This window comes from Chinchilla lanigera, unplaced genomic scaffold (genome assembly GCF_000276665.1).
Source record: "Chinchilla lanigera isolate Chin_1 unplaced genomic scaffold, ChiLan1.0 scaffold00133, whole genome shotgun sequence".
Taxonomy (NCBI): Eukaryota; Metazoa; Chordata; class Mammalia; order Rodentia; family Chinchillidae; genus Chinchilla; species Chinchilla lanigera.
Window position 1 is genome coordinate 131,208 of NW_004955534.1, and position 13,040 is coordinate 144,247.

Genomic DNA, 13,040 nt, shown 5'->3' on the forward strand with positions numbered 1-13,040 from the left:
CACAACTATTGATAATCTCCTACCTCTTTTGTCTGTAACTCACTATCATTTGTCTATTTGTTTTCCTGAGAAACTATCTTATAGATAACAATATGTAAAACAATAACCACCGATAATTTCCTACCACTTTGTCTGTAATTTGGTAAGCCCCTCCTATTGTTATGTTATCCTTCTTTTACTCTTTAAAATAAAATAAAAAAAAGTTTCTGAGGCAGAGACACATGCAGCAGTTCAAAGACATCAAAGAAGCCAGTGTGGTTGGGTGAAGGTGGCAGAGGGGGGAGAAAGTGGTGGCAGAGGGGGGAGAAATTGGTGACAGAGGCTGAGCTGTAAGTTGAAAGGAAGACAGAGAACTCTGTAGATCACTGTCAGGGCTTACATTGCCCTTTACTCAGAATGGCAAAATTTCCCATCTCTGTGTCCTGTTCTGGTCTGATTCACGAACTTTGGGTGTATCTGGCAGGACCCTTTACCCCAACCCCTGATGGAGACCTGCTCCAGAGCAGGAAAGCACAAGGTGAACTTGTACCAGAAGCACCGCCTGACCAGGGTATCCATGGGCCTATGAACCTGTAGGCATTGATGGGCTCCTGGGAGGGATGCAAACAGCTAGAAATTGTCCTAGGGCTGGGAGAGTTTTCCTCTATCAAATTCAACTGATTTCAACCATTCTTCTTCACCACCTGCCAGTTATGCAAAACAACCCAGGGCCTTCTCCCCAAATCTGCCAGGATAAGCCATGCAGAGAGGTCAGTGCCAGACACAGGTTGAGGGAAAACAGAGTTGGTGGGTATGCACATCTTCCCATCTGGGCAATACATTTCCAAGCTAAATTTAAAAGGCACTTGAATCCATGTGTGGTGGCACACACCTGTAATCCCAGCCACTTGGGAGACTGAGGCAGGAGGATCATGAGTTCCAGCCCAGCTGGTGTATCATAGTGAGACCCTGTCTCAATAAAAAACAAGACCCTTGATCCTGGAGATGGGAATGTAGCTCAGTGGTAGAGCATGTGCTTAGCATGAGTAAGGCTCTGTTTCTATCCCAGCACCACACACTATGACACTTGATCCAGCCACATCCCCCCTGCTAACGTGAGCATACTCAATAACTTGAGTGGTAAAGAGCTCCTCCTTTGGAGAAGCATCTCCCTCTTGAGGCCACTAGGCCCCCACTGCATGTGTCAGCATAGCAAATTGCTTAACTGGAAATACTCATTTTTCCTAGGGAAATGTAAAGGTAAGGTGATACAAACACAGCAGCACAATTATGCCTTTCACCTTCAAAGATTATACCACCTTGATTTTGGAACCACATGGAGACAATGTTTACTTATTCAAGTCACCTTTGATATCCATAGGTTTTGAACCTTAAATATTTTTTGTAGTACACCAGGATCTCACACATGTTGGGCAAGTGCTCTGCCACTGAGCTACATCTCCAGCCCTTTTTAAATTTTATTTTTGAGACAGAGTCTCACTAAGTTGCCCAGGCTAGTCTCCAAATTAGGGTCCTCCTAACTCAGCCTCCCAAGAAGCTGGGATTACAGCTGTGCACCACCATACCTGGCTACCTCAAAAAAAATTTTTTTTGAGACAGGGTCTCTCTATGTAGTACAGGCTGGCCCTGAACTTGTGGCAGTCCTTCTGCCTCAGCCTCCTGAGTGCTGGGATTACAGGTATGCACCACCACACCTGGCAGCTACCTCAAATTTTCAGCCAAACATCCTTTTTGTTGGTTCTCCTCATGTGCCAAACTAGAGTACTTAACTCACTTACCGAAAGGAACTCCTGAATTTGTTTCTGGCCCTTTTCTGCTGTGAATTCACCATGCGTGATCCACTTGATTTTCCTGGCGCAGGGCTTAGTTTCTGTAAACAAGGTGTGAATTTGTTAGCTGCCGGGTAGTGTGGTGTTACATTCTGAGGCAATCCTTTAGGCAAGCAAATAGGGTTACTACCTCCCACAGACTGGACAGCAGCCTTAAGAACATCCTCAACTATAGTCAGAGCTGCTTTAGCGAGAGTCTCCTTGTCTTCTGTGTCTGTCACATTCCTGTTGTCTCGTGTATCCTTTGTTGTCACCTTGACTGGAGATTTCTCATCAATAATCACTACCCTCCGACTTTTGGACTTTTTAGTCTTATCCATTTTCTTTGGCCTGGATAAAGAAACTCAAGAAGTTACTGTGCATGTGTGTTTATGTGCATGGGAAGGTTCTTGAGTCCAGATTATCTCCCGAAGTCAGGCCAGGCCACAGTTGTAGCCTTCCGGGAGGAGACCGGAGGCTGGGCATAGAAGTGAGACCTCACTGCAGGCCCTTTGTACCTGGCTGCTCAGATTTACTTTTCCTGAAAATCAAGGCTTTTTACATTCTCAAAACCGTGCAGTTTAAAACCAAATGGGGTAAAATGATTTCTAACTTCTTTGGGGTTCCAGCTAGAATTCCAAATACTGATTTCTTGGTGAGCCTTTTAAAGAACCCCATTCCCTACTTTGAACAACTAGGGGCATAGGACTTTTGAAAGATAGTAAATTCTCACCAGGTATGGTGGCCCACACCTGTAATTCCAGCTGTTAGGGAGGCTGAGGTAGAAAGATCACAAATTTGAGGCCAAGCCGGACAACTTAGTGAGACCCTGTCTCAAAATAAAATGTAAAAAGGGCCCAAGATGTAGCTCAGCATTCCCTGAGTTCAGTCCCCAGTACTACAAAAATAAATAAATAAACAGATACTGAATTAAGGGGCTGGAGGTGTGGCTCCGTGGTAGAACACTTGCGTAGAATGTAGGAGGCCCTGAACTCTAGCCCCAGTGCTGAAGAAAAAAATAGTGAGTTAAGAAGTAAGACTGTTGCCTAGCATGTGGAAGGCCCTGGGATCAACCTCCAGCACCAAAAATTTTTTAAAAAGGAAAAATATACAACAGAGCAGGAGTTGGTGTTTCAGTGGTTTTTTTTTTTTTTCCTGTTGGGTTTTCCAGGTAAAAATCTATCATTTTTTCACCAAGCATGGTGGCACATGCCTGTAATCCCAGCACTCTGGGAGGCTGAGGCAGGAAGATTATAAGTTTGAGTATAGCAAGTGTACACCTAGTGCCTTCTATAGCTGCAAGGCACACAATTTGTTTTTTTAAATGTTAGGTAAAATTTGTACAGTAAACTTTTGGTATTTTCTACCAATTGTGTTTATCTTCCAGAAATAGTATTAATTTAAATTAAAATGGTTAGCATTTTTTTTAAGTTCAAGCCTAAGTTAGCAACTTACAAGTCCTGTTTCAGAAAAAAAAAAAAAGTTGGGAATGTAGCTCAGTGCAGAGGCCCGGGGTTTAACCCTCAGTACAGGAAGGAAGGGAGATACAAAGAGAGAGAGAGGGAGGGAAGGCAAAAAATAGAAAGGGAGGGAGGGAAACTATCGTGTTTTACTATCTCTTGTTCTGAAATATATATCTCTTATGAGTCTTAGCTTGGGTAGCATTTCTGGAAAACGTTAACTAGAAGCTGAATAATGAGCATCTTTCTTTCATGCCTGGCCTTGGTAGGCATGCTTTCTGGTGTTCCACCATTAAGGATGCTGCTGCTTTATGGTTTGAGGTTTATCACATCAAGAAAACATTTGAGGGGCTGGGAATTTAGCTCAGCAGCACAGAGCCTGCCTGGCAAGCGCGAGGTCGTGAGTTCGATTCCCCGTACCAGAAAAAAAAAAGAAAACATTTGATACCAGGTATGGTGGTGAATGTCTGTAATCCCAGCACTCAGGAGGCAGAGGCAGGAAGATTGCTGGGAGTTTGAGACCAGCCTGGACTGAGTTCAAGGCCAGCCTGGACTACATAGCTACATAGTGAGACACTGTCTCAAAAAGCCAAAAAAAAATTTTTTTAATGCTCTAGTTCTAGCAAGGCTTATCGTAAATTATAGCTAAAATTTTCCAGATGTCTTTGGCATCTATTGGGAATGTGAACATCGGTGTGAACACATGTCCATCACAGAACTAAGAGTCTTTGTGCATTTTCAGTCTGTTTTACATCTTTTCCCTTGAGTGTTGGATTCTACTTCTTTCCCTACTACTTCTTAAATCTTTTCACTTTTGAGAAATTCTTTACTTCCAGTACATTTGTAAATTCTTTACAGACAATCCTTACATTGGGTATTGTATGACAGTAGATGTCACTCCAAAAGGAGCTATTTTTAATTTTTCTATAAATAGCAGCTCGCCACTTGGGGGTGCTTACTGTGCTGTATTTCATTTTACTATTACCACAGCTTGACAAGACTGCTATTGGACCCTTTCTCTTCGCCCTTCCACACCCCCTCCTTAATCGCTCAGTCACTGCGCTGGAAAGCAGGCCTGGATAAACCACGCAAATGGGCTCTCTAGTGCCCTCTGGCTTCCAGGAGGTTACACACAGCAGGGAAATCAAGCTGAGAAAAAGAGTACGGTGCTTTCCCCACAACAGGGTCACCTGTGGCTGGCTGTCCAGAGAAGGCTCCAGCTTTTCTCCAGGCCCTTGTCTCCCACAACACCTCTGTCTGGGAGGAGTAACCATTCCTGCCCTTTGGCCCCCCACTGGACTGCTCTGTAACTAGCACCAGGAGGCTGAACTCTGCCTTGTTTCCCTGTCTCTGGCCACACCTCTGTGAATATTCCCTTTACCAACTATCCTGCTTTTAGTATGCCAGCAGTTTCCTGTGGGGTCCTGGAATCATGAACAGAGGGACTCTTGTTACCATGTGAAAATAAGGAGACCAAGCTATACACCCAGACAGTCTGGCCCATAGTCCACACTCTTAACTACAATGCTAGTCTCTCCAAGATGCAAAAAGGGTCATGGGGCCCTGTTCTCACATTTTCATCTTGAGCCCGGAATGCACCCACTCTATTTCTGTGAGCCTCCTTTGTGAAAGGCAACTTTCCCTCCCGTTCTCAACATCCTCACTGGGCCCAAGGGCTGCTGGACACTGCACAAGGCAGCCCAGTTCCCATAGCCATTGATCCAAGAATAATTGGAACAGCTTTAAAAACTCCTCTAATACTCACCAGCGTTTACATAGGCCCTGATATTATTTAAGCTCAGTCTGCCTCTGCCTCAGTTCCTCTTGCCACAGGAGTATCTGCTCAGGGAAATGGAGTCTTTCCAGGCTGCCCATTCTAGAGCCGGAAGGAGTTAAAGGGTGGGAGGTGAAAAGAGCTGAAGACCCTTAACATTAGCAAACTGGCCATGTCAATTTAGCTACAGCTATTTGCTATCAACTCTGCAGTGAAAGGCAGCCACACAAAAGGTTTGTGTACATTGTTCTATGTTGTAGGTTTGGTGAGTTAGTCATGCAGGATCTAAGTCCTTCAGTGAATGGCCCATTTGGTGACTTGGTCATTTGGTGGATTCGCTTTCAGGAGCTGACTAGAACCCAAATCTGTAACCTCCAACACCAAACAAAAGAAGTAGGGGCTTTATATATGAAATGATCACTGTAAGACCTTCCCCAGGGAGCGCTGTGTTCCAACAGGAGGGGCCAGGTGGGGAGCAGGGCCCAGGAAGAAGCCCACGATTTAGCCTCACATGGAATATATCCCTCTCACTGGTCTCTTCTAGTTCATTTTCTTCCCTACCCTTCCCTTCCCTTCCTATTAGAGGCAGAATAAGATGGGCAGAATGGGTGGGAAGAGAAGGGGGCATGGTCGAGTTTGGGGTCTAGGTAATGAATAGGGAGAACTGCTGCAGGTCCTTTTTGTGGACATCCCGACCCTTAAGAAACCCTGATACCTGGTGAGGAGATCCTTGTTTGAAATACCAGCAGTGCTAGCTGAAGAAGCCTCCCAGTCTCTCAGCAGCCTTTCCCCAAGACTCCCAGACAGAATGTTTACACATGCTGCCAGGACAACAGCAATTTCAGCCAATGGGAAACAAAGCCCACATGTGCCGACTGCTTCTGTTAATCAAAGAAAGGAGAGAGGGAGGGGGAGGGAGAAGGGGAGGGGACAGGGTGGGTCACAGCAACCATCTGAGCTCAGGAACAGGACTAAGCTGCAGGAGCCATACCCAGCCTCTTCACAGCAGTAGATCAGCATGCTAGTGTGCACTGGACATTATGATGATGTGCCAGTCACTGTGTTAAGCCTTTAGTGTGTGTTAAGCATTTACTCCTCACAATAGCACTATGAGGTAGGCATCAGTACTTTCATGTTACAGTTGAACAAACTAAGGCACAGAGTGTTAAATAATTGTCTCAAACTCAAACCCAGAGCTGTCTGACTTCGTTGACTGAGCTTTTACTTTTCATTCCTGAGTTCTGAGGAAGGACGCCCCCTTGTGGGCCTGACTGTTCTCAGAGCTGTCTTTTGTGAATCAAGGATGCGGGTGCATATACTATAGCCGTTATCAGCGCAGACTTGGGAAAGTTTTACTTAACACTTTCAGTTTTGTCAGGGCAACAAGTACTAATGATGAAACTGGCTCGGAGCTCACTGAGGATGGGCTTGGGCTTGGGAAGAAAATGAACTAGAAGAGACCAGTGAGAGGGATATTCCATGTGAGGCTAAATCCTGGGCTTCTTCCTGGGCCCTGCTCCCCACCTGGCCCCTCCTGTTGGAGCACAGCACTCCCTGGGGAAGGTCTTACAGTGATCATTTCATATATAAAGCCCCTACTTCTTTTGCTTGGTGCTGGAGGTTACAGATTTGGGTTCTACTCAACTGGTGAGTGTGAAGAGGCTTGGAAGCACCAGATGGAGGACAGCAATGGGAGGTGCAGGTGGGGCAAAGGAGGAGGAGCTAGCTAGAGCACTGGAAGCTCAGCCACTCTTTCTTGGCTGAATGGGAGATCCCAAGTCCCCACCTTCCCACCACTGCTGTCCCACTGTGAGCCTCTTGAAGCATCGGGGTATCCAGTGTCCAAGAACACTAGGCCCCTTTTCCTGGCCTGGACCATGCTGAGGGCATGCAGCCCACTGGCTCAGGGTCCAGTGATGAAATGACTGGCCTGTATCATTTACCTGAAAGAATGAGGAGCCTGTGCACAAAGACATGCCACCCCAGAACTCCACTGGGCCTTCTACACCTGCGGGAGCAGCTGCCTTTGCCACTGGCAGGTTGGGCCCGTGTGAGTGCATCCCATGGGTCCCAGGAGCCTTGCCTGGGGCTGGACAGTGGGGCCAACACTTCAAGTGCCCCAAGTGTGGCCAGTGGGGGGACTTCTCTCACGCAGTGGGGGGGTTCACTTAACACAGTGACTGGCACATCATCATAATGTCCGGTGCACACTAGCATGCTGATCTTCCCCGCGGCGCAGCCCTGCAATCAGTGATCACTTGAGACTGCTTTGGAGACCCTTGCAAGTCCCCATTCTGATCACTTCTTCCTGAATTGGAGAGGCCACTGTACAGGGGTTGTTCACATCAGAGCAAAAGGAAGGGCACCAAGATGGCAGAGTAGTAAGCAGCACGAGGAAGACAAGAAAGAGGGAAATGAGTCCCCTTGACCCAGGTCTGAAGCATGAACTGAAGCCAACAGAGAGAATGGAGAGAGAAATTTCAGCAAAGAAGGAGGTAGTGGGCGGCGCCTTTTCCCTGAGACAGGACCCACTTCCTGGGAGGAAAAGTTAAAACCTGCAGACACATGGTAACTTCCAGCGACCCCAGCGACCTCCATGGAGAGACACAGCAGTGAAGGGGAGCAGCAGACATGAAGGACTGCACTAACTGGTGGTGAGTGCTGAGGGCTCTGTCATCCCATGCCAGAAATCCATTGGCCAGGAGCCACCTTGGAGAGGGGCAGGGTCAACTCAGAACTAAAAGAAGCTGCTGGCTCCATCCAGTGGCTCCTAGCTGGGCTCAGGCTCTAGGAAGGTGTGCTGACAGCTGCAGGTCAAATAAGCCTGGTTTTGGCAAGAAGGTGCAGGCTCACTGAGATTATCCACTCCTGTGCCAAAAAGCTACTGCTGGCTTGCTGGGATTAATCAACACAGATCAAGACTGTCTCCATATGTTGTCTACCAGTGACAGCAGAGACAACCCTGGAAGTGGACTTTTTTTTCTTTCTCTCTCTCTCTCTCTTGTGTTTTTCTTTTTTTTTTCTGTTGTTGTGGTGGTGGTTTTGTTTTTTGTTTTTTTCTTCTTCATTGTTTGATTTTGTTTTTATATGAGTATGAGCATGAATTGTAGCCTCTTTGTGGTTCTTGTTCTGTTCTGTTCTTTCTATTTCTTCTCTCTTTCCCTCAAGTCTTCTGCGTGAGTTTCCCAAAGTTAGTGTGATCCCCTTTTGTCCTCCAGCCTCACTTCTAATCTCTTCCTCTTCTTCTACTTCACTATTTTCTCCCTAACCCCTTTTAAATTTTAACCCCTGGGAGAAAATTTGACATATTAAGGATTATATACTGCATATAATTTTCTGGTTTGTTTTAGATTTTCTTATATAACCACAAATCTAGCTCACATGTTTAAAGGTGGCAAATTAATGGTTACCTCAATTTGTCATTTCCTAGGCTGTGTTTGATGATATTATTAATGCTGATGGTAACACATTAGCCAAAAGCAACATAACTGCTCTAAACAGCTATTCTTCCTGGTATACCATGACTGAGATTGACTAAGGGTCATAGAAAATGCTGTGGCACAGTGCCAAAGAACCAGGGGCTGGGCCAAGCAGGCAGCAACTTCTCATCTCCATCAACTTGGAGAGGTAGGATCATGCAAGAGACTCAAAACAAAAACCCAGCTAACCCTGGAAGACACCCTCAAAGAAGTGGTTATTTCCTAAGGGTTCTAAATACTAGCAATAAAGCAACCCACCATAGGCAATTTACATGCATCACCCCAGGAATTAAACTAAAAAATGAAAAGAAACTGAGGAGACACTGAAACAAGATGCAACCCCAGAGATCCACTTCACCAAAGGCAAATCCAGGGGGCAGTGAGGTGGGAAAATCCAAAAGCCACCCACCTGTACTCTCTGAAGTGGTAAAAACAAAGCAATTGAATGAGGCTCTAGAAAAAATCAAATCAGAACTACTTTCTCAGATAACTGCAGAGTTGGTGTACACAATGAAAACTATGCTTAGTGACTCTAGAGCAGACACAAATTTAAAAAAAAAACTAGAGGAGCTTAAGAAAATTATGGAAGCCATCAGTGCTCAGCACAGGAAAGAATTGGAATCCATAAGGCAGATTCAAGCACATATCTAGGAGAATAAAATTCCATTGAAAGTATCTGCAACAGAATACGCCAATTCGAGGACAGGATCTCAGATATAGAGGACAGGCTTGTAGTTAACAATCATGAAAAGGAAGATTTCTTAAAAATAGCAAGAGATCAAGAGAAATCAATCCAGCTGCTGCTAGATGAGGCAAAAAAGAATACCTCAAGGTTGATTGTAGTCAATGAAAAAGGAGATAGCACAAATGATAATTTTTTTAAAAAACTGTTCACAGACATAATGGCAGAAAACTTCCCTGGTAGGGAAAAAGAATTTGACATAAAGAAAAGTGAGGAATATAGAACTCTAATTAGCCACAATCAAGAAATTCTACAGCCAGGCATATCATAGTCAAGATTCCAGAAATTCAACACAAGAATAGAATCTTTTTTTTTTGGTTTTTCTCCAGTACCGGGAACTGAACTCACGACCTTGCGCTTGCCAGGCAGGCTCTTTGCCGCTGAGCTAAATCCCCAGCCCCAAGAATAGAATCTTAAAAGCTATTAGGGAAAAGAAACAAATCACCTATAAAGGAAAGCTCATCAGAATCACAGCTGACATCTCAATACAAACCCTCAAGTCAAAGAGAGCTTGGAGTAAAGTATTTCAAGCTCTAATGTAACAACCTTCAAACCAGATTGATATACCCTGCAAAACTATCTTTCAAAACTGATGGAGAAATAAAATACTTCCATGACAAAAAACATCTGAGGAAATTTATGACCACTAAACCAGCACCCCAAAATATTTTGTAGGACATTCTAGAAAGAGATAACAAGGACTACAATTCCATGAACTCCAACAGAAGGAATCCACCAGGCAAGGCAAACAAAGAGATGGGGAAAAAAACAACAGGAAAATAACATGAGAAGGATAAGTCAATTCATAAAAAAAAAAAAGGTAAGTCAATTCATAAGTCAGTTATAACCATAAATGTTAAGGTCTCAATTCACCAATCAAAAGACACAGACTGGCAGAATGGGTCAAGAAGCAAGATCGAACAATATGCTACATACAAGAAACACATTTAATTAAAAAAAAAATTCATAGACTGAAGTCAAAGGATGGAAAATTCATAGACTGAAGTCAAAGGATGGAAAACAATACTCCATGTGTCAGGAACTCAGAAAAAAGCAGGGGTAGCTATTCTATTTGCAGACAAAGTGAATTTAAAGCCAAGACTGATTAAGAGAGATAAAGAAGGTCACTACATTCTTGTAGAGGGAACAATCCAAGAGGAAGAGATAACAATCATAAATATATATGCAACAAATACCACCGCACACAACTATATAAAACAAATAGTAACAAGCATGAAAAATAAAATAAGCACTAATACAGTTGTATTGGGGGATCTTAATACTCCACTGTCATAAAAAGACAGATCAACTAGACCAAAAATCAACAATGAAATACTAGAACTGAGACAAACTTTTGAACAAATGGACTTAGTAGATGTCTACAAAGTATTCCACCTACAACATCAGAATACACATTCTTCTTGGCTGCACATGGGACATTCTTGAAAATAGACCACATACTAGCTCATAGAACATGCTTAAGTAAATGCAAAGGAATCAAAATTATCTCATACATATTATTAGACCATAGTGCACTGAAATTGGAAATCAATGGCAAAAGAAACCACAAGAAATTCATAAACACATGGAAATTAAATAGCACCCTACTGAACAACCATGGGATCACAGATGAAATGAAAGAAAAAATAAGATAATTTCTGCAATTAAATGATAATGACAGTACAACTTACCAGAACTCATGGGACACAATAAAGCTGTTGTAAGAGGGAAATTTATAGCAGTGAATACCCATATCAGGAAAACACAGCAAGCACAAATAAACAACTTAATGGTGAACCTCAAAGTTCTAGAAAAAGAAGAGCAGGCTAAACCAAAATCTCACATGAGGGAAGAAATTATAAAGATCAGAGCAGAAATTAATGCATGGGAGACTAAGAAAACAATACAAAGAATAAAAGAATCAAAGAGTTTGTTCTTTGAAAGATTAAATAAAACCTACAAGCCTTTAGCCAACCTTATCCAAAAAAGGAAAGACTCAAATCCATGCAATTAGGAATGAAAAGGGTGAAATCACAGTGGACCATGCAGAAATCCAGAAGATCATCTATACCTATTTTGAGAACTTGTATTCTAATAAGAAGAAAAGTGGTCAGATTCCTAGATACATATGAATTACCAAAGCTGAATCAAGAAGATATAAAAATCCTAAACAGGGGCTGAGGATTTAGCTCAGTGGCACAGTGCCTGCCTGGCAAGCGCAAGGTCGTGAGTTTGATTCCTGGTACCAGAAGAAAAACAAACAAACAAACAAAAAACCAAAACCATCAGAAATCCTAAATAAACCAATATCAATCAATGAAATTAAAGATGTATTAAAAACCTACCAACAAAGGAAAGCCCAGGCCCTGATGAGTTCACTGCTTACTTCTACAAGAAATTTAGAGAAGACCTAACACCACTACTTCTCAAACTCTTTAATGAAATTCAAAGGGAAGCAATACTCCTAAATTCATTCTTGGAAGCAAGGATTACCCTGATACCAAAGCCAGAGAAGGACCCAACTAAGAAAGAGAACTACAGGCCAATCTCCCTAATGAACATAGGTGTAGAAATTCACAGTAAGATACTGGCAAATAGAATGCAGCAAATCAAGAAGATTATTCACCATGACCAAGTGGGATTCAACCCAGGGATACAGGGATGGTTCAACACATGTAAATGAATAAGTGTAATATACCATATTAATAGAACCAAGGACAAAAACCACATGGTCATCTCAATAGACACAGAAAATGGTTTAGACAAAGTCCAGCACCCATTCATGATAAAAACCCTACAGAAAATTGGAATAGATAGTCTTTATCTCAATCTGATAAAAGCCATCTATGACAAACTAAGTTAACATCATGCTAAAATGCACAAAAATTGAAAGCTTTCACTCTAAAATCGGGAACAAGATAAGAATGTCCACTATCTCTACTCTTATTCAAGATAGTTCTGGAAACTTTAGCCAGAGCAATTAGACAAGAGAAAGAAATAAAAGGAATAATGATAGGAAGGAAGAAGTTAAACTATCATTATTAGTGGATGACATGGTACTTTACATAGAAGACCTCAAAAACTCCACTACAAAACTGCTAGATTTAATAAACAAATTCAGTAGCATAGCTGGATACAAAGTCAGCATTTAAAAATCAATAGCCTTCCTGTACACAAATAACAAACTCACTGAGAGAGAAATTAGGGAAGCACCTTTCACAATAGCATCCAAAAAAATGAAATACCTAGGCATCAATCTAACGAAGGATGTAAAATACCTTTATATTGAAAACTACAGTACTCTGAAAAAGAAAATTGAAGAGGATATCAGAAAATGGAAAGATATCCCTTGCTTTTGGGTAGGAAGAACCAATATAGCGAAAATACCCATACTTCCAAAACTGTTATACAGATTCAACACAATTCCAATCAAAATTCCAACAGTATATCTCACAGAATTAGAGAAAATAATCCTGGGCTGGCGATATAGCTCAGCATTACAAGTGTCTGCCTAGCAAGCACAAGGTCCTAAGTTCAATTCCCAGTACTAAACAAATAAAAATAATTTTTTTAAAAAAATGAAAATAATCCTAAAATTCATTTGAAACCAGAAGAGATCTCGAATAACAAAGGCAAGGCAGAGGGCATCACAATCCCTGACTTGAAATTATACTATAAAGCTACTCTAATTAAAAGAAAAAAAGAGGGGCTGGGGATTTAGCTCAGTGGCAAAAGCGCCTGCCTGGCAAGCGCAAGGTCGTGAGTTCGGTTCCCGGT

General features: G+C 42.7%; 1 protein-coding gene across 2 annotated transcripts in view; it reads right to left on the reverse strand.

Moving 5' to 3' along the window:
- Akap14 (A kinase (PRKA) anchor protein 14) overlaps positions 1-6,020 on the reverse strand; it is a 16,625-nt gene extending 10,605 nt beyond the window's left edge. The window contains exons 1-4 of one of the 2 annotated variants that reach the window (XM_013507698.1): positions 5,758-6,020; positions 5,034-5,144; positions 1,960-2,159; positions 1,779-1,870 (exon numbers count right to left, since the gene is read on the reverse strand). In XM_013507698.1, the coding sequence (XP_013363152.1) occupies positions 1,779-1,870; positions 1,960-2,149 (282 nt within the window). In that variant the 5' untranslated portion in view covers positions 2,150-2,159; positions 5,034-5,144; positions 5,758-6,020. The remainder of the gene's footprint in view (positions 1-1,778; positions 1,871-1,959; positions 2,160-5,033; positions 5,145-5,757) is intronic. The other variant, XM_005410427.2, reaches the window with a different exon arrangement.
- Between the last annotated feature and the right edge of the window lie 7,020 nt (positions 6,021-13,040).